Here is an 18,423-nt window from a genome sequence, read left to right as displayed (position 1 = left end):
CCGCCCCGCACGTGGGCGGAGCCTCCCGCGGGGCTCGCGGCGCGCGCGCGGCCAGGCTGGCGAAGGGCTCAGTGCGCAGGCGCGCGTCTTTCCGCCGCGGCGCTATCTGGGGGTCTCGGGCCTACCCGGCACCTGCGAGGTGGCGGACGCGGGAGGCGGGCGGCGGGTCGCGCAGGTTCTGGCCCTGGTCCGCGCCGGCCGTCCGAGGCTGCAGCGCGGAGCGTGGGGACGGGGGGCGGCAGACCCCGGCCCGCTCAGATCGCCTACTCCCTCCCCCCGGTGGGGCCCGCGTCCACCCAGAATGGGGGCGCCCCTGGGGCCTCCGGGCGAACGCGCAGGAAGGGCCGCGTTTTGGGGGCTGGCAGCGCCCCCCGCGGGGTCTCCGTCCTCGTAGGTGCCGAAGGGGCCCGTGCGCGGCCGCGAGGACTGAGCGCCGGCTGCCACCGGCCGGGGGTCGCCGAGGTAGGACTGGGACCGGGTGCCGCCCCCTGCATGCCGTACATCGGTGACCGGAATGTGTTGCCCGGCTCGCCTGGGCGGTGTGACTCCCTGGGTCGGTGCAGATTGGGGGGCGCGCGGGAGCAGCGGGGCCTCCCCGCCGTGTGCCCCACCCCCGGGCGGCCCCCCGCCCCCGCATCTGCGCTGTCCAGGGCCTGAGAGCGCTTCTCCGCGGCCAGCCCGCCTTTTTCCTCGGTCCCCTGCTTTGCGTTCCCTGAGAGGGGCCGTGTGTTCTCGGGGAGACGGGTCTGGGGCCTCTGATGAAGCTTCTGCTGGAGGGAGTTTCTTCCTTAGGTTCTCCCGGAGCAGAGCAGGTCTACTGAGGCAGGAAGGGGCGGGCTCCGGGAGCAGGAATCTCACCGGGAGGAGCCCTGTGCAGAGCTTCGGACCAGAGGCAGAAGAAAGGCAGAAAAAGAGCATAGGGGCCCCCGAGTGATTTCACCACCTTCAGGAGAAGGGAGCTGGGGCCAAGTGGTGGCAGGGGACGGACTCTCTGAGAAATGTCACCTAGTTGGCTCCACAGCTGGGAAGCTTTTGTTTTCAGCTCTACCGTCAAGAGCACTCTTCCCTCCCTTCATTCTCCACTGATTCTTTCTGGAAGGTGGGCCGCTTTCTAACCGTGACCTGTCACCAGGTCAGGCATCTGGAGATGTGTACTTGGGTCTTCCAGGGTCTTTCCACAGCAGATCTTGATCTTACAGGGTCAGGAGTAGTAGTTCAGGGAGGGTTTGCCGGCGTTTTCTGTTTTGTCTCATTTGGTGCAAGAGGGAAAAAGAACCTGAAAGGAAAAATGACTTGTCTAGGATCCATAAAAAGGTGAATAGAAGCCAGAGTCCCTGACTCCTGGCTCAGTCCTGTCCACACAATCACATCAAGATAAGTTTCCTCTTAAAAGATGCTTTTGAGATGTCCTCTGGGTGGCTCAGTGGGTTGAGGCCTCTGCCTTTGGCTGGGGTCATGATCCCAGGGTCTTGGGGTGGAGCCCTGCATGGGGCTCTCTGCTCAGCCGGGAACCTGCTTCCCCCTCTCTCTCTGCCTGCCTATCTGCCTGCTTGTGATTTCTGTCAAGTAAGTAAATAAAATCTTTAAAAAAAAAAAAAAAAGATGCTTTTGAGAAACACCAATCGAATTAGAAGAAACAGTTTCTTCAAAGATTTACATTTAAGGTATGTATCCCTTTTCCCAAAGCTTTGAGGATTCTTGGACTTGGAGTGAATGTTATTGTTAGTAAATCAGATACACGAAATAGCCTTTAGGGTTTGCTTTCCCCTGTAACATCACTTTTTTGTTGTTGTTTTTAAAATTTACTTGTTATTTATTTACTTTATTGGGTTATTTGCCAGAGATAGAGTGAGAGAGCGAGAGCCAGAGAGAGAGGGAGGGGCAGGCAGAGGAAGAAGTTGGCTCCCTGGGATCCTGACCTGAGCTGAAGGCAGATGCTTAACCAAATGAGCCACCCAGGTGTCCCTGATTTTACATTTACATTGGTGCGCAAGTGGTGGGGGGAGGGGCAGAGGGAGAGAAAGAGAATCCCAAGCAGTCTCCACACTTCATGGAGCCCGTGATCAGGATCCCAGCCAAACTCGAGTCGGTAGTTCAACCAGCTGAGCCACTCAGGCGCCCTACAAGATCAGTTTAAATGAAGACATTGTATTTCATATTTTGACATGCCAGCATTTGCTTAAATAGTTCTGTTTTAAGGGGCACCTGGGTGGCTCAGTTTGTTGGGCATCTGACTCTTGATTTCTGCTCAGGTCATGATCTTGGGGTCATGGGATAGAGCCCCTCGTCAGGCTCTGCACACAGCATGGAGTCTGCTTGGCCCTCTGCCTCTGCTCGCCCCCACACGTGCACACGCACACTCGCAAAAATCCTCCAATAATAAGTTTTATTTTAAACGTTTCTGTGTTAGTGGGAGGGGGACATAGTTAAAGCAGTAGGAAACTGCAGGTTTAAGGAGTCAAAGGGGGACGGATGTTACCTTCCCTCTCTTTTCCAGGATCAGAGGTTGGCCAGCTGGTGTGTAGAAGTTTCTATGGGAACCGGGGAGCTACGGGGCCGGCCGGCTCTCATTACCCTGGCGGGCTTTCCTCCTCTTACAGGTGCCTTCCCAGCGTTTGGCATTCTACCCAGAACAGCAGAAAATGAACAAATCCCAGGTGAGTGGTTTCTTTTCTTTATTGCTTATTTCATTTTCCAGCAGATTTTGTGATTTTTGTAAGTGTGTTCATAAAGTAGAAAAGTCAGAATAGATAAAAAGCTGCTTCTGGGTAAATAAAGAGTGAGTGGTCCCTTTGTAACCTGTGGTGGTGGCTGTGAGTCATGTGACTGTTCCATCGTCACAGGTGAGCCTCACGTTTGTCTTTGAGCTTCCTGATCTACATAGGATTTTCAGTGACCACAGAGAGGAACCGGCCAGTTACTCCTGGGACGAAAGACTTAGTGACCCTGGAGTCTGGGAAAAAACGTCTTTGAAGTTCTTCAGGTGGTGAAGAGCCTTCTGGTCACCCCTGTGTGCCTATAATCATTCTTCACTGGAGGTAGAGGTCAGACCTCAGGTTTTATTAGGGACCAAAGTGCTGCTGGACTCCGGAGAGCTTCCTGAACGTCCGCTCTGATCTAGGGACAAAACCCTCAGGCTCTCTGGAGGCACGAAAGAAAGGGATGGCTTCTTCTGAGCTCCTCAAACAGTTGGACGGCAGATGGGTCCAACTCCGTTTTTGGCAAATGCTTGTGCACTCTTAGGTCACGTTTCTTTCATTTTGATAAAGTATATATAACAAAATTCATCATTTTAACCGTTTGACCGGAAGTGTACAGCTCAGTGGCGTGAATTACTTTCACAGTGTTGTGCAACCGTTACTCCTATTTTTGTAACTTTCTTGGCTGCCCAGACAAATCTCTGTAATCCTTGGCCAGTAAGTAACTCGCGGTCCTCCCAGCCCCAGTAACCAAATCTTCCTGTCTCTCGGAATTTCTCTATTCTGGGTATTTTATATACATGGAATCACACAGTCTCTGTCCTTTTGTGTCTTGCTTCTTTCACTTCATGTAACATTTTCAGGGTTCATCCCTGTCGTAGCGTGTATCAAAACTTCTTTCCTTGCGGTGTCTGCGTAATCTTTCGTTTTACGGATGTATCACCTTCTCATCCATTCGTGTGTTAATGGACACTTCGGGTTGTTTCCATCTTTTGGCCCTTGAGAATAGTGTTGCTGTGAGCGTTCAAGTACAAGGATCTGCCTACCCGTTCGCATTTCAGTGCACTGGGGGTATCCTCACTTCTTCTGCATTACTTGCCTAAATATGTCCTGATAAAACTTAGCAGTCATGTCTCTGCCGTGGATACCAGCGGGTGTTTTCCAGACCTTACTGTACTAGAACATTCGGCAGCATGTGGCAGTTAACCCACTTTGACCTTCTAGAAAGGCCTCTTTCTATGGCATTTTGTGGCATGTTCTTCTGGCTTTTTCCCTGCTCTGGTTTCTTTGTCTCTCTCATGGCATCTCCTCCTCTTCGACCCATTCTCACAGCTTTTCCTCAAATTCCCATCCTTTGCTCCCTCCTCCTGTTACTCCGCCAGTCCTTTCTGTTTCCTGCCCGCTGTGGTGGTGGTACCAAGTGTTAGCCTGGGCTCTCCCCTCACGTGCCCTTCTCCGCGCCGGTGGCCGACGTCTCCTCTGTTTTCCATGTTCCGAAGTTAAAGTGATGGTTTGCAGCCTCCCCCATTTCCCATCTAATCTCGCCTGCCCATCCCCTGTCGGGTGGTGGGCCATCTGCGGGCACAGGTAAAGGAAGCCCTGGAATGGCATTCATCCTGAAGCCTTCGCTCCCTTACATTAACACGTGTGCATCTCCGTTTTACTACTTTTCAGATGGCAACAGTTCTTAAACCTGTTCTTCCTACTGAATTCTTTCTCCCCTTTCAGAGCTTAATTTTCTCTTCCCTGGACTGTTGGAAGAGCTGCTCGCTTCTTCGTCCCCCAGATTACTTCTGTCCTCCTGAGTAATTAACCTGAAATGCTATTCTGGGGTGCTTGGGTGGCTCGGTGGGTTGAGTATCTGACTCTTGGTTTCGGCTCGGGTCATGATCTTGGGGGTTGTGGGATCGAGCCCCCTCTCGGGTTCAGTGCTCGGCGGGGAGTCTGCTTGAAGATTGTTTTCCTCTGCCCCTCCCCCCCCACATAAGCGCACTTTCTCTCTGTTTAAAGTAAATTCATAGGGCGCCTCGGTAGTGGTAAAGTAACAGACATATAGGGGGTACCTGGGTGGCTTGGTTGTGATGTATAATTTTATGTGTTATTGGTTTCATTTTGCTAAGATTTTGTTGAGGATTTTTGCTTCTCTGTTGATGGAAGATACTGGTCTGTAGTTTTCTTTTCTTGGGATGTCTCTCTTATTTTGGTATTAGGGTAAGGATGGCCACATAGAACGAAACAGGAACTGTTCCCTTTTGTGTCTGTCTTCTAGAGGAGATTGTAGAGAGGTATTATAATTTCTTCCTTAAGTGTTCGGTAGGATTTTTACCAATGAACCAATCTAAGCCTGGTGCTTTCTGTTTTGGAAGATTATTAATTATTTTATTTGTTTGTTTATTTTTAAAGATTTTATTTATTTATTGGACAGAGATTACATGCAGGCAAAGAGGCAGGCAGAGAGAGAGGAAGGGAAGCAGGCTCCCTGCTGAGCAGAGATCCCGATGTGGGGCTCAATCCCAGGACCCTGAGATCATGACCTGAGCTGAAGGCAGGGGCTTAACTCACTGAGCCACCCAGGCACCCCCCCTATTTATTTATTTTTAAAGATACTATTTATTTATTTATTTGACAGCACAAGCAGGCAGAACGGCAGGCAGAGGGAGAGGGAGAAGCACACTCTCCACTGCAGACATCGGTCTTGATCTCAGGGCATTGGAATCATGACCTAAGCCAAAGGCTTAACTAACTGAGCCACGCAGATGCCCCAAGATTAATAACTATTGACTCATGTTCCTTGATAGATGTAGACATAGATTTTGTATTTCTTCTTCTTCTTCTTTTTTTTTTTTTTTTTTAAGATTTTATTTATTTATTTGACAGACAGAGATCACAAGTAGGCAGAGAGAGAAGGGGAAGCAGGCTCCCTGCTGAGCAGAGGAGAAGCACATATCTGTTAAGGATTATTATATCTTCTTGGAGAGTTGACACTTTCTTCATTATGAAAGCCTCTCTTTATCCTTGATAGCTTTTCTTTGAAGTCGGCTCTGTCTGAAAGTAAGATAGGCCCCTGCTTTCTTTTGATCAGTATTATCATGGTATATCTTTCCAGCCATGTAGTTTGATGGGTTCATTCTTTAAGGAACAATTTTTTCCCAGTTTTTTTTCTTGTGGCATAGAAAATTTACCATTTTAATTATTTTAAGGGTACAGTTTGGTGGTGGTAATACGTTCATAATGTGCAACCATCACCATCTGTTCCTGTAGGTCTTTTAGAATCTTATAAAACTGAAGCTCTGTGCCCATTGAGTAATAACCCTGTATTCCTCCTTTCTTGTCCCGAGCAACCACCATTCTGCTCTGTCTCTATGATATTCTCTTGTGCGTAACGTCTTAAAGGTTCATCTATATTGTAGCAAGTGTCAGAACATCATTCCTTTTCTCTGACTGAATAACACTCGATCTTATGTACATACCACGTTTGCTTCTCCATTTGTCTGTTGATGAGCACTAGGGTTGCTTCCACATTTTAGCTATTGTGAATAATGCTGCTGTAAATACGGAAGTACAGATACGCCTTTAAGACACTGTTTTCAGTTCTTTGGGGTATAGAACCCAAAGTAGAATTACTGGGTCATATGATAAATCTGTTTTTCACTTTTTAAGAACTGCCATGCCCTTCCGTACTGGTTGTACCATTCCACGTCCCCATCAGCATTTCTTCACGTCCTCTCAAGCGTGTGTTTTGTGTGTGTGCGCACGTGTGTTTTATAGTAGCTGTCTTAATTGGTATGAGGCAGTATCTCGTTGTAGTTTTAATTTGCATTTCCCTAATGATCAGTGATGTTGAGCGTGTTCTTATGTGTTTATTGGCCATTTTTGTGTCTTCTGTGGAAAAATATCTGATGAAGAATTTTGCCCATTTTTGAATTGGATGTTTGTGGGGTGTGTGTGTGTGTGTATGTGTGTGTGTGTGTTTAGAGCCCTCTATATATTCTGGGAATTAATGCCTTATCAGATAGATGACTTGCAAATATTTTATCCCGTTCTGTGCGTTGCATTTTACTCTGTTGACAGCGTCTTTTGATGCACAAAATTCTTAATTTTCAGAAAGTCCACTTTGGTTTTTTTCCCTTTTGTGTCCAATGAATTATAGCCAGATCTAGTGTCATGAAGATTTTGCCTTATGTTTTTTCTAAGAGTTTTATAGTTTAAAATAGTACATTTAGGTCTTTGATCCACTTAAGTTAATGTTTGTATGTGGTGTTAAATAGGAGCCCAGTTTCATTCTTTGCCTGTGGATACCCAATATTCCCAGTGCTGTTTGTTGGAAAGACTGTCTTTTACCCATGGAATGGTCTTGGCACCCTTATAAAAAATTATCTGGCCACAAATGCGGGGGTCTAATTCTGGGCTCTCTATTCCCTGAGTCTGGGTGTCTGTCTATATTCCTGTGCCACACTGTTTTGATTTTTGTCACTTCGTATTGAGTTTTGTAACTAGGGAGTATGAGTCCTCCAGCTCTTCTTTTTCAAGGTTGTTTTGGGCATTTCCTTGGGCAAAGGATCTCCCTTTGACATTCCATGTGAATTTTAAGAGGAGTTTTTCTATTTCTGTAAAAGACATCACTGGGATTTTGAGAGAGATTGCGTTGATTCTGTAGATCACTGCGTAGTGTCGGCATCTTCACAATATTAAGTCCTCCAATCCATGAATGTGGACAGTGCCCCACCTAGTTAGGTCTTTAATTTCTTTAAGCAGTGTTCTGTGGTGTTCCTTGTGCGATTTTTCACCTCCTTTGTTCATTCCTAAGTATTTTATTCGTTTGGCGTGATTGTAAATGGGATTGTTTTTATAACTTCCTTTTCAAATTGTTGTTCGTGTACAGAAATGCAGCCGCTTCCTGTGTATTGATTTCTATCCTTCCTCCTACTTTGCTGAATTCACTTATCAACTCTAACATTTTTTGTATGTACTCTCCAGGGTTTTCTACATACACCATCATACCATTTGCAAATAGATATAATTTTACTACTTCTTTCCGATTTGAATGTTTTGTTTCATTTCCTTCCTTCCTTCTCTCCTCCTCTGTCTCTCTCTCGTAATTCTTGTGGCTAAAATTTCCAGTACTAGATTGAACAGAAGAGGCATAAGTGGGCATCCTTGTCTTTTTCCTGATTCTAGAGGAATAACTTTCTGCTTCCACCAATAAGTGTGATGTTTGCTGTGGGTTTTTCCATGTATGACTTTTATTATGTTGAGGGGGGTTCCTGCTACCCCTAGTTTCTTGAGTTTTTTTATCGTGAAGAACGAGTGTTGGATTTTCTCAGATGCTTCTTCCACGCCAGTTGTGACGATTGTGTGTTTTTCCCCCTCATTCCCTTAACGTATGGTGTGTTGTGTTGATCGATTTTCATATTTGGAGCCATCCTCACGCTCCAGGAATAAACCACGCTTGGCCAAAGCTGGTAGTCCTTTTATTATTATGCTGCCAAATTTGGTTTGCTAGTATTTTGTTGAGGATTTTTATAGCAGTGTTCATAAGGGATAATGGTCTGTAGGTTTCTCTCAGTGTCTTTTTCTGGCATTGGTATGAGGGTGATGCTGGCCTCACACAATGAGTTAGGAAGTATTCACTCCCCTTCAATTTTCTGGAAAAGTCTGAGGAGGATTGGTATTCGTTCCTCTTTAAAATGTTGGTAGAAAAAAATAAAAATAAAAAAAAATAAAATGTTGGTAGAATGATACAGCGAAGCCATGAGGTCCAGGACTGTATTTGTTGGGATAGTCCTCAGTACTGACCCAGTGTCCTTACTAGTTGCAGTTCTGTTCAGACCTTCTGTTTTCATCCTGATTGAGCCTTGACTGGGTTTTGTGTTTCTAGAATTTTCTCCATTACCTCTTGGTTACCCAAATTGTTGGCATGCAGTGGTTCGTACTACTCTTATAAACCTTTTTATTTCAGCAGAACTGGTAGAAATGTTCCTATTTTCATTTCTGACTCCTGAAGTCTTCTTTTTTTCCTTACTCCATTTAGGCAAAAATTTGTTCTGTTCATCTCTTCAAACAACTGGCTTTTGTTTTCATTTTACCTGTTGTTTTTATCTCTTGTTTATTTCTGCTCTAATCTTATTTCCTTCCAGCAGGTGGGTTTGGGTTTAATTTTCTTGTTTTTCTGGTTCTTTAAGTTGTAAAGTCAGGTTATTGATTTGAGAGCTGTAAGGGTGATGGCTTTCAAGTCCTTTGTGGTTCCTCCTTATCCTCAGGGTCACACCTGCTGCCTGCTGAGGGCCCAGGATGCTTCGGCAGAAAGGAAACAGTGGGTTGTCTTATTTAACTTTTAGCCAGGAAAAAAAAACCAAATTAAGTTTATCATTATTGTGTGGACTGGCAGTCTGTATATATTATCCGTTAAGAAGTAAATAAATTGGGAGATGCTCAAACTTTATTCCTAGGGTGAGGGTGAATTATTCTGGAGACACTACAGTATAGGAATGAACCCAGACTTGCTGTGTAGTATCCCAGGACACCTTGGCAAATCTCTATCATCTTATAGCCCTACACACTGTTCTGTCACACTTCTGGGTGTGTCTCCTGACTACTTGGCCCTGCTCACGTCACGGTGCCACATTAATGACGATCTCCGGCTTCGTGAAGCCCAACTTGACAATACAAAACAGAACCCCATTTTCTGCCATTACTTAATACTCTCTGTAAATGATTCTAGCACAGCTTGCACAATACCTTATTACAGCATAAGTGTTCATAAATCTGATTTGTCTCCTTATTAAGACTGAAGCTCCTGGGGCTAAGCTTCGGTGGCTCAGTTAGTTGAGTGTCTGATGTTTGATTTTGGCGCAGGTCATGATCTCAGGGGCCTGGGCTCGAGCCCTCTGATGGGCTCTGTGCTCAGCGGGGAGTCTGCTTCTCTCCCTTGCCCTCTACCCCTCCCCCCAACTCACATGCTCTTTCAAATAAATCTTAAAAAAAAGAAAAAGGCTTAGGCTCCTTAAGGGCAGGAAAAAAGAACAGGATTTGTTTAGTTTAATATTCCTTGCAGAGTAAGACAGTTTCAGAAACACAGTAAGAACTTCAGTTTTTTTGTTTGAATTAATAAGCTAATACTGGGTTTTCTGGGTTTTCCCATCACGTTCAGTTTATCCACAAAGTAAAAACAAAAGACATTATAGAATAGGCCACATAGAGGCGCCTGGGTAGCTCAGTGGGTTAAGCCTCTGCCTTCAGCTCAGGTCATGATCTCAGGGTCCTGGGATCGAGCCCCACATGGGGCTCTCTGCTCAGCGGGGAGCCTGCTTCCCCCCCTCTCTCTGCCTGCCTCTCTGCCTACTTGTGATCTCTGTCTGTCAAATAAATAAATAAAATATTAAAAAAATGCAATAGGCCACATGTACACTTTTATGGTAAACTTGCAAAGTAAACATGTTAAGGCTTGTCTCCCACTTGTCTGTTTCATGTCACCCAATGCTGCTGTCTTTGGCTTGAACAGAAATGTGCTGGTCAGGGATCCGTGTCATTCAGGGATGTGACTGTGGACTTTACCCGGGACGAGTGGTCACAACTGACGGGCACACAGAGGACACTGTACCGGGACGTGATGCTGGAGAACTACAGTCACCTGGTCTCAGTGGGTGAGGGTGTTCCCTGTGTCCCGTCTCATAGCACGCATTTCCTTTCTTCCTTCGTAGCTGCCAGAGTTTGTGGGCCCCTGAAGGAGTGTTGAATGATACTGTGTGTGTATCTCATGATCTCATGGGTCAGAGATGCTCCCATCGGGCACAGAAAGGACGCTGTGTTCTTGCCTCCCTAATGCAAGGTGCACCCGGGCATCTTTATCACGTGGCTCCTGAAGCTGCACCTTCCTCATCCTCCAGGGGCCTTATGTCGAAGCAGCTGTGACGAGTTTTACCCTGTATTCCACTTGCAGGGTGTCACCTCGCCAAACCAGAGGTGATCTTCAGGCTGGAGCAAGGCGAGGAGCTGTGGCCCTCAGACGCAGAGATCCCAGACCAGGGTGATCAAGGTGAGTTAGTCGTTGCGGTGGAAAGAAGAACCTGACAGAAATCAGGTCCCAGGTGGGTCGGTTCTGAGGTTGGTGTGTGTGTCTCTGTAATTCAATTTTGGGTCCTCAGACCTTTGGAAGTAGCTGAGCAGTGAGCTGGCAGACCTCCAGTCACCCAAGTTACCCCTGTCTGTCACTTGTAAATACTGTGTTGCCCTCTTCTGCCTGATAGCCGGTGTGGAACCCTGCCTTCTTCGCCTTAGACCTTTGTCTTTGGTTTCTTTCTCTAGTATTCTTCTTCCTCCATTTCATGGACTGTTTCCTCTTTATTTTTCCCTCTGGCCATCCATCCATCCATCCATCCGTCTGTCCATCCATCCATCCATCCTTCTGTCCTTCTGCAGATGTTCCTCCTGCGTGCCACTCGTGTTCTTGATGCTGGAGATATGCTGGTGAACTAACAATGTTCCTGAGCTCTTAGAGCTTACAAGCGAGCAGGAGAAGATAGATGTAAACGAAAAAAAATTACCTCTCAAGTGGTGACAAGATCCATGAAGAGAATTAAAGCAGGCTAAAAGGAGATTGTGGGGTGTGCTCTTTTAAAAGGTGGCCAGAGAATGCCTTTTTGATGAGGTCCACATTAGAGCAGGATACTGAGTTTTCCAGGGAGAAGGAAGAGCCAGGCCATGCTCTTGTGGTAGCTGTTGGTTGGAAGAGCTCTGGGAATGGCAGGGGGACATCATGGCTGTAGGGGTGCTGACTTCGGAGAGGTAGCCAGAGCCCAGAGGAGGATGCCTTACAGGACAAGCTAAGGGCTTTGATTCTGCTTTAGGTGAGAGGGACAACTGTTCATGGATTTCCACAAAACAGTGTTTTAAAAGAATTTCTCTGGCTACTGCCCAGAGAAAATCAGAGATGAGCATGAGGGTGGTTGATGAAAGTAGAAACAGAGACGGAATGCAGGGCTGCTTCCCCCAGCGCAATGCCAGTTACCCACTGATCTGGCAGATTTCAATTTATTGTTCATGCTGATAGTCTCAGTAGTGCCATGGAGGAAGTTGAACAAAATCAGGTTATTTATAGCATTTGAGGGCATGGTTTCAGGTATATTTTTAACATAGGAACTTGATAACCATTGAGTAAGGACCATAATATAGTTTCGGATGTGTGGATGTGTGGACACAACAAGGATTGAAGGGTCTTGGAGAATAAGTTTATTATTAATTGGAATGTTGAACAGTTTGTTTAAAAGGTTTGGGGGCAAGATTCTGAACTGAACAGTCAAATTGCTTGCAACTCTTAGCTTCCCGGGCAAGTGTTCCAGAGTAGTACAGTCCTGTTCTGAAGACAGAATACTGGTCAGGTTAATGTCGGGACTGGGCTGTGTGGGTGTGGATGGTTTCGGTTCTCAGCAGAGCAGACCTGCTTGCCGTGGTTCAGGTAAGCTGTGATGGGGGCTTCGAGTTCTGAGCTGGTGTGTGTGAGGAGGCGGGGCTGCACCGTGTGGAGAAGCGGGTCTGCCACTGAGTCCAAGGTGGCCTTTGAGAGAGGGGCAAGGGTAAGGGTTAGGGGTGGGCGGTGTTTACCGATGTGGCAGACTGGGCAGGAGATGTTTGGGGGAAGTTTAAAATTTAACATCTACTAATTCTAAAACCTGAAGTCCTTTAGATTTTAGTTCTATTCGGATAGCCAGTCCCTGCTTTACTTCTAGACTTGGTAAGCAGATCAGTTCTCAAAAGCAGTCTTCTGGTGTATTACATTTCACCATTTCTTGACCAAAGTTCATTTGCTAGTAGGTTCTTAAGAATTCATGAGAACAGTATTTCCCTGCATTCTTACAAATACAGACTTCCTGGTGTTACTTCAACTGAGGATCATTTTGTCTACATATAAAATTATTGGGATTTACATTTAGTGTTTAAGGATTTTGTAATTCTTTCTTCACTGCTTTTAGCACTGAATTCTATTACGGATGCCTGAAATCAGCTTGATTTTTTTTTTTCCTCCTCTTAAAAATGACTGACTTCAGGTTCTGGGGATGTGATGTGCAGCAGGGTGACTGTGGTTACTATTACAATAAGTACAGTGGAAAGTTGTGGAGAGTAGATGTTGATTGTTCTAACCACACACAGTTTACCTGGGTTAACTGAATATGATGATAGATATTTTGATTATCTTGATTTTGATAATCATAGGAAATGTGTTAACATTTTTGAAGTACACTTAATTTTTCTTCTTTATGACCTTACAGACAGAAACCAGGAAGACCAAGACAAACATTTGTGGCGAGTTTCACTCATCAGCAAAAAATCACTGACTAAGAACAGAGAGAATGTTTTCAGAGAAACACCCTGTCAGGATGTCTCTCATGGAAAACGTTTGAAAAATGTTTCAGAATCAATTTTTAGTAATAACAATTATTCGGGTAAGAACTCTGATGAAATTAATGCATGTGGGAAGTTACTATCTGGTAATAACCAAGGAAATACTCATACTGGAAAAAAGTCTGGCGAACAGAACCTAGGTGGGAAATCCCCAAGTCGTATTGAGGGCTGTACTGAACAACAGAAAATTCAAACTTTGGGGCCACTTTTTGAAAATAATGAATGTAGAGAGATCTTTCTTAATAAGGCAGCTGTCATTACACCTACCAGGGCTCAAACAGAAGAGCAATCCTGTGATTCTAAGGAACAGGGACGAAATACCAGAGATGAGTCAGCCCTTGAAGTCCTTCAGGAAACTCACACAAGGAAGAACCGCTGTGAGGTTGATGAGTGCCGGAAGTCAACCCTCCTAAAACATCAGAAAGTTAACGTGGAATGTAATGACAACGAGACTAATTTCAGCAAGAAGTCCCATGACACTCAACCTCCCGAAACTCACACAGGAGAGAAAACCTTTGAATGTAGTCACTGCCAGAAATCTTTCGACCAGGAGGCCCACCTGACTCAGCACCAGAAGACACACACAAGAGAGAAACCCCGTGGAAGTAATATATCTGGAAAAACCCTTCAGAAATCACAGCTCACAGACCCTCTGCAATCTCAGGCAAGAGAGAAACTCAGTGACTACGGTGAAGCCCCTGTGCCGTCAGGCCTTGCCGATCAGCAGAGAACACGGTCAGAAGGGAAGTTTTATGTGTGTAACGAGTGCAGGAAGTCTTTCCGTCATAGCTCAGCCCTCAAAGTCCATCAGAGAATTCACACGGGAGAGAAGCCCTATCAATGCACCGAGTGTGGGAAATCCTTTTATGCCAAATCAAACTTGAACCATCATCAGAGGACTCATACAGGGGAGAAGCCCTATGAGTGTACGGAGTGTGGGAAATCCTTCTGTGTGAAATCAAACTTAACTAAACATCAGAAAACACATACAGGAGAGAAACCTTTCAAATGTAATGAATGTGGGAAAACTTTCTTACAGAAGTCACAGTTTGCTGACCATCAGAGAACACACACGGGGGAGAGACCCTATGTATGTAATGAGTGCGGTAAATCCTTCTACTATAAGTCAGCCCTGCACGTACATCAGGGGAAGCATACAGAAGAGAAACCCTTTAAATGCACCGACTGTGGGAAATCCTTCTGCTATAAATCTGCCTTAATTATCCATCAGGTGTCTCACACAGGGAAGAAACCCTATGACTGTAATGAATGTGGGAAAACCTTCTGTGTGAAGTCAAACCTCACTAAACATCAGAAAATTCACACTGGTTTGAAACCTTATGAATGTAATGAGTGTGGCAAAGCCTTCTCTATGAATTCGATCCTAATAGTACACCAGAGAACCCACACGGGGGAGAAACCCTATGGGTGCAATGAATGTGAGAAGTCCTTCTATAAAAAATCAGCCCTCACTAAACACCAGAAAACACACACAGGGGAGAAACCACACGCATGTAACGAATGTGGGAAGGCCTTCCATATGAAATCCACCCTGGTCATACACCAGAGAACTCACACTGGAGAGAAACCCTTTAAATGTAACGAATGTGAAAAGTCATTCTACGTGAAGTCACTTCTTAACATTCATCAGAGAAATCACACAGGAAAGAAACCCCACGTATGTAGTGAATGTGGGAAAGCCTTTTCTATGAAGTCCAATCTCACCGACCATCAGAGGACACATTCAGAAGAGAAACCCTATGAATGTAACGAATGTCAGAAGACCTTTCGCCATAAATCGACTTTAACGGTACACCAGAGAACTCACACAGGGGAGAAACCCTATAAATGTAATGAATGTGGGAAATCCTTCTATATGAAGTCAGCCCTCAGTCAACACCAGAGAATACACACAGGGGAAAAGCCTTATGAATGTAAAGAATGTGGGAAAACCTTCTTCCAGAAGTCACATCTCACGAAACATCAGCGCACACACACAGGGGAGAAACCCTATGAATGTAAGGAATGTAAAAAAACCTTCTTCCAGAAGTCACACCTCATTGAACACCAGAGAACCCACACTGGGGAGAAGCCCCATGAATGTAACAAGTGTGGGAAATCTTTTTGTTACAAGTCAGCCTTAACCATACATCAGAGAACTCACACGGAAGAGAAACCATATAAATGTAATGAATGTGAGAAATCTTTCTGTATGAAATCACACCTCACCGTCCATCAGAGAACTCACACAGGGAAGAACCCCTTTGAATGTAAGGAATGTGGGAAGACTTTTTATGTGAAGTCAAACCTCATCAATCATCAGAGGACTCATACAGGGGAGAAGCCCTATGAATGTAAGCGATGCGGGAAGTCCTTCTGTATGAAGTCGACCCTCACGGTTCATCAGCGCACACACACAGGGGAGAAGCCCTATGAATGTAACGAATGTGGGAAGTCATTCTGCAAGAAGTCGACTCTCACGAAACATCAGGTAATTCACACAAGGGAGATACCCTAAGGTGCAGCAAATGTGGAAAGCCCTCCTGTGTGAAGTAGAATTTCGTCAACACCAAGAGCACCCGTGGGAGAGACCTTAGGACCGTAGTAATGTGAAGAACTCTTGGGGAACTTCAGTCTTCAGTTGGCATTGAAAGACACAACATGGGGTGGGGGTAGGTGGGCTCTCTCTCTCAGAAAATTTCTGTGTCAGATCTTATGAAATACCAGAGAGCCCACATGGAGAGAGCCGAGAACGTCCTGTATGTGAGTGTCCATCTATGGATCTGAGAAGATGTCTCAGAGGAATCAGTCACAGGGCTCAAACCACAAAGAATGCCACAGAAGTATAAAAGCATTTACAGAGTCACAGCTTACGGATCATCAGGTAATTGATATTCGAGTGGAACTGTTACCAGTGTTTTACATGCATGAAAGCTTTTGAGGAAAAATAAAATCAGACTCTGTATAAGAAAGGAATTAATCTTGAGGGAAAATCTATCAATTTGGGAAATGTGGATACATTTTCTTTGGAAATATCGTAACACTAGAAGTCCGGATTCGGATGTGGTACAAGATGTTGAAGATGTGCCATAAGATACCTCTGACGCTAACGGTGCTCATTGTGGGATCACGAGGCCTTTGGTGGCGGCTGCTCACAGCACCAGACGCCAGAGGTGCACCTGAGGAATCGAGGCTTTGGTATATTGTGTGCAGCATAGACACGTTGTGCACGTTTGGCTTACGTGGCTGGTGTTGAAATAGGTGTCGGTAGGAAGTGTCTCCCCACAGCTCAATAATTCCCATGACAGACTTCTCACACTACAGGGCCCCCATGTGTTTCTGTATGTTTGTAGTACAGAATGCATTACAGGGGACATGCTTGACAAATTTTGAAATTCTATACGCCAACATACTGTTCAGTGAGGATCACGGAGTACTGTCCACCGTAGGGCATGCTCCCTTCCGTGTAAGTTGAGAGGAAGTAAGTTACACACACAGTTGCTTGTTTTTGCAAAGAGAAAGGCTAGAAGGAGAAACGACAAGCTAAGAAAAATGAATTCCTATGGAGGGAGGAGTGAACAGGGGGGAGTCAGGGATGGAAGCAAGGTTTGGTTACGCCTTCATAGGACATTTTGACTTTTGAACAATATAAATGATTTATATATTCAAAACCAGAAAATAAAGGCATTCTGAAATCGAAAACAGAAATGAACTTTACGTCAAATTGGTAACAACACAGAGAAAACAATTCTTACAGGAAACTTCGGAATACAGAGTTAGGACTATATATCCCTAATGGTATGTTTAAGGGCAAAGATTTGCAAAAAATTATAAACACCACTCATTTTTTGTTAGTAATAATTTGTGTTATTTTAGATCTAGTTTGTGTATGTTGTAAGATAAAGCAAAACGAAACTGTTAATGTTACCAGGAACCACACTTCCCAGTTTACAAGAAGAGATGACCATAAAAATGAAAGAATTTATGTAAAACTCCCCATGAGAAGTATGAACTGATCAGACATTATTTTTAAAAAGTGTATGTATGAGCTCGTCCGCTGAGGGTCTGGAAGCAGGGGCAGCCCCACGGATGTGCAGCCTCGGTGCCAGCATTTCCCTCTTGAGGAGCCAGGACTCCCTGGAGAAACAGCTGGTTCTAGGTCCGGGCCTTTAAGTGTCCAGGGTGAGGCTGGGAGCTCTTGGGTCAAGAAACCAAGGAAGTCCTCAAGATTAATGGGGACGCGTCAGTGGTCCCAGAGGCTACCTTGCAGGGTTTCTCCCTCGCCAAATTTGAGGTAGTTTGACGGTCCAACAGAACAACTGTAATGGATTGCACAACATTTGATTAAACAAAAATCTGTGTCCACATCAATATGGAAAAAGAGGGGCACGAGCTTATTTCCACCGTTGTAGGTGAATCTTACACAAGCTCCTTTCTCTTTAATGAGAAGGAAACCATTTTCACCCTGCCCTTTTAGTAAGAGTTGTGGGAAGGATGCATGTTCTAGACAAGTATTAGCTAATAAATGTAGAAGGAATGATAGAATTTGAAAGATCATTAATTTGCAACCCCTAAGGTGTCTCGGCAAAGAGCGTCTGTGACGCGAGCATCAGTAGGTGTAAAGGACCGGGGATCTGTGCGGGGCCAGAGAACCTCCCACAGACCTCTTTTTCACTGGCCCTGGAAAAGGTACACCTTTACAGTGGAATGATTAACTGCCCCCCTTTCGCCATCAGCAGTGGTGACACCACACCGTGTGCCTCCTGTTAGGGTGCGGCGTGGGGTCCACATGTCACCTGGGGGTGTGCTCTTGCCCAAGTATTTCATAGGAGTTTAGTCAGGTGATTGGTTTACAGCAGATATGAGAGAGCAGCTTCAGTGGAGGAAACCAAAATCCAGAATGTGTGGGCATCCACCAAGACAGTTGGCCTGGTGCCTCCAAAAGTCCATGTCATTTTAGAAGGAAAAGGTCGGGGCTGGGGGCTCTTTCCATCAAGAGAGACTACGAGATCTGACCAGATGCAATGTGTGGTCCTTGATTGGATCCAAACCCCACTCAGCTCGAAAAGACATCCACGTGGGTACTTCTGAGGCCTTTGGAGGAACTGAAATGTGGATGGCATTGGATCATGTTAGGGAATCCGAGTAGTTTTCTTCAGTGTGATAATGGTGGTTATGAGTGCGAGTCTCTAGGACACTATGCAGAACAGAGGTGGGCTGTCGGTTCTGCCGCTGGGAAATGGTTTGGGACAGGAATGTGCATTATTAGAGGAAGCAGGAAATAGGGCAAAAATCTCAGCAAACGCTGAGGGTGGTGCTTGGGACA

The 18,423-nt window shown here is 45.5% G+C and overlaps 1 protein-coding gene across 1 annotated transcript; it reads left to right on the top strand.

Moving 5' to 3' along the window:
• Positions 1 to 349: 349 nt before the first annotated feature.
• Positions 350 to 17,568, top strand: LOC131820101 (zinc finger protein 665-like). Its single transcript, XM_059155640.1, is given in 6 exon segments — positions 350 to 462; positions 2,601 to 2,657; positions 10,201 to 10,342; positions 10,639 to 10,734; positions 12,965 to 15,610; positions 15,613 to 17,568. Coding segments are annotated over 5 exon segments (2,940 nt in total). The 5' UTR covers positions 350 to 462; positions 2,601 to 2,642; the 3' UTR covers positions 15,654 to 17,568.
• The last annotated feature ends 855 nt before the right edge of the window (positions 17,569 to 18,423 follow it).

Source organism: Mustela lutreola, chromosome 17, assembly GCF_030435805.1.
Source record: "Mustela lutreola isolate mMusLut2 chromosome 17, mMusLut2.pri, whole genome shotgun sequence".
In the NCBI taxonomy this organism is placed as follows: Eukaryota; Metazoa; Chordata; class Mammalia; order Carnivora; family Mustelidae; genus Mustela; species Mustela lutreola.
This window is presented reverse-complemented; position numbering and strand designations above follow the sequence as displayed.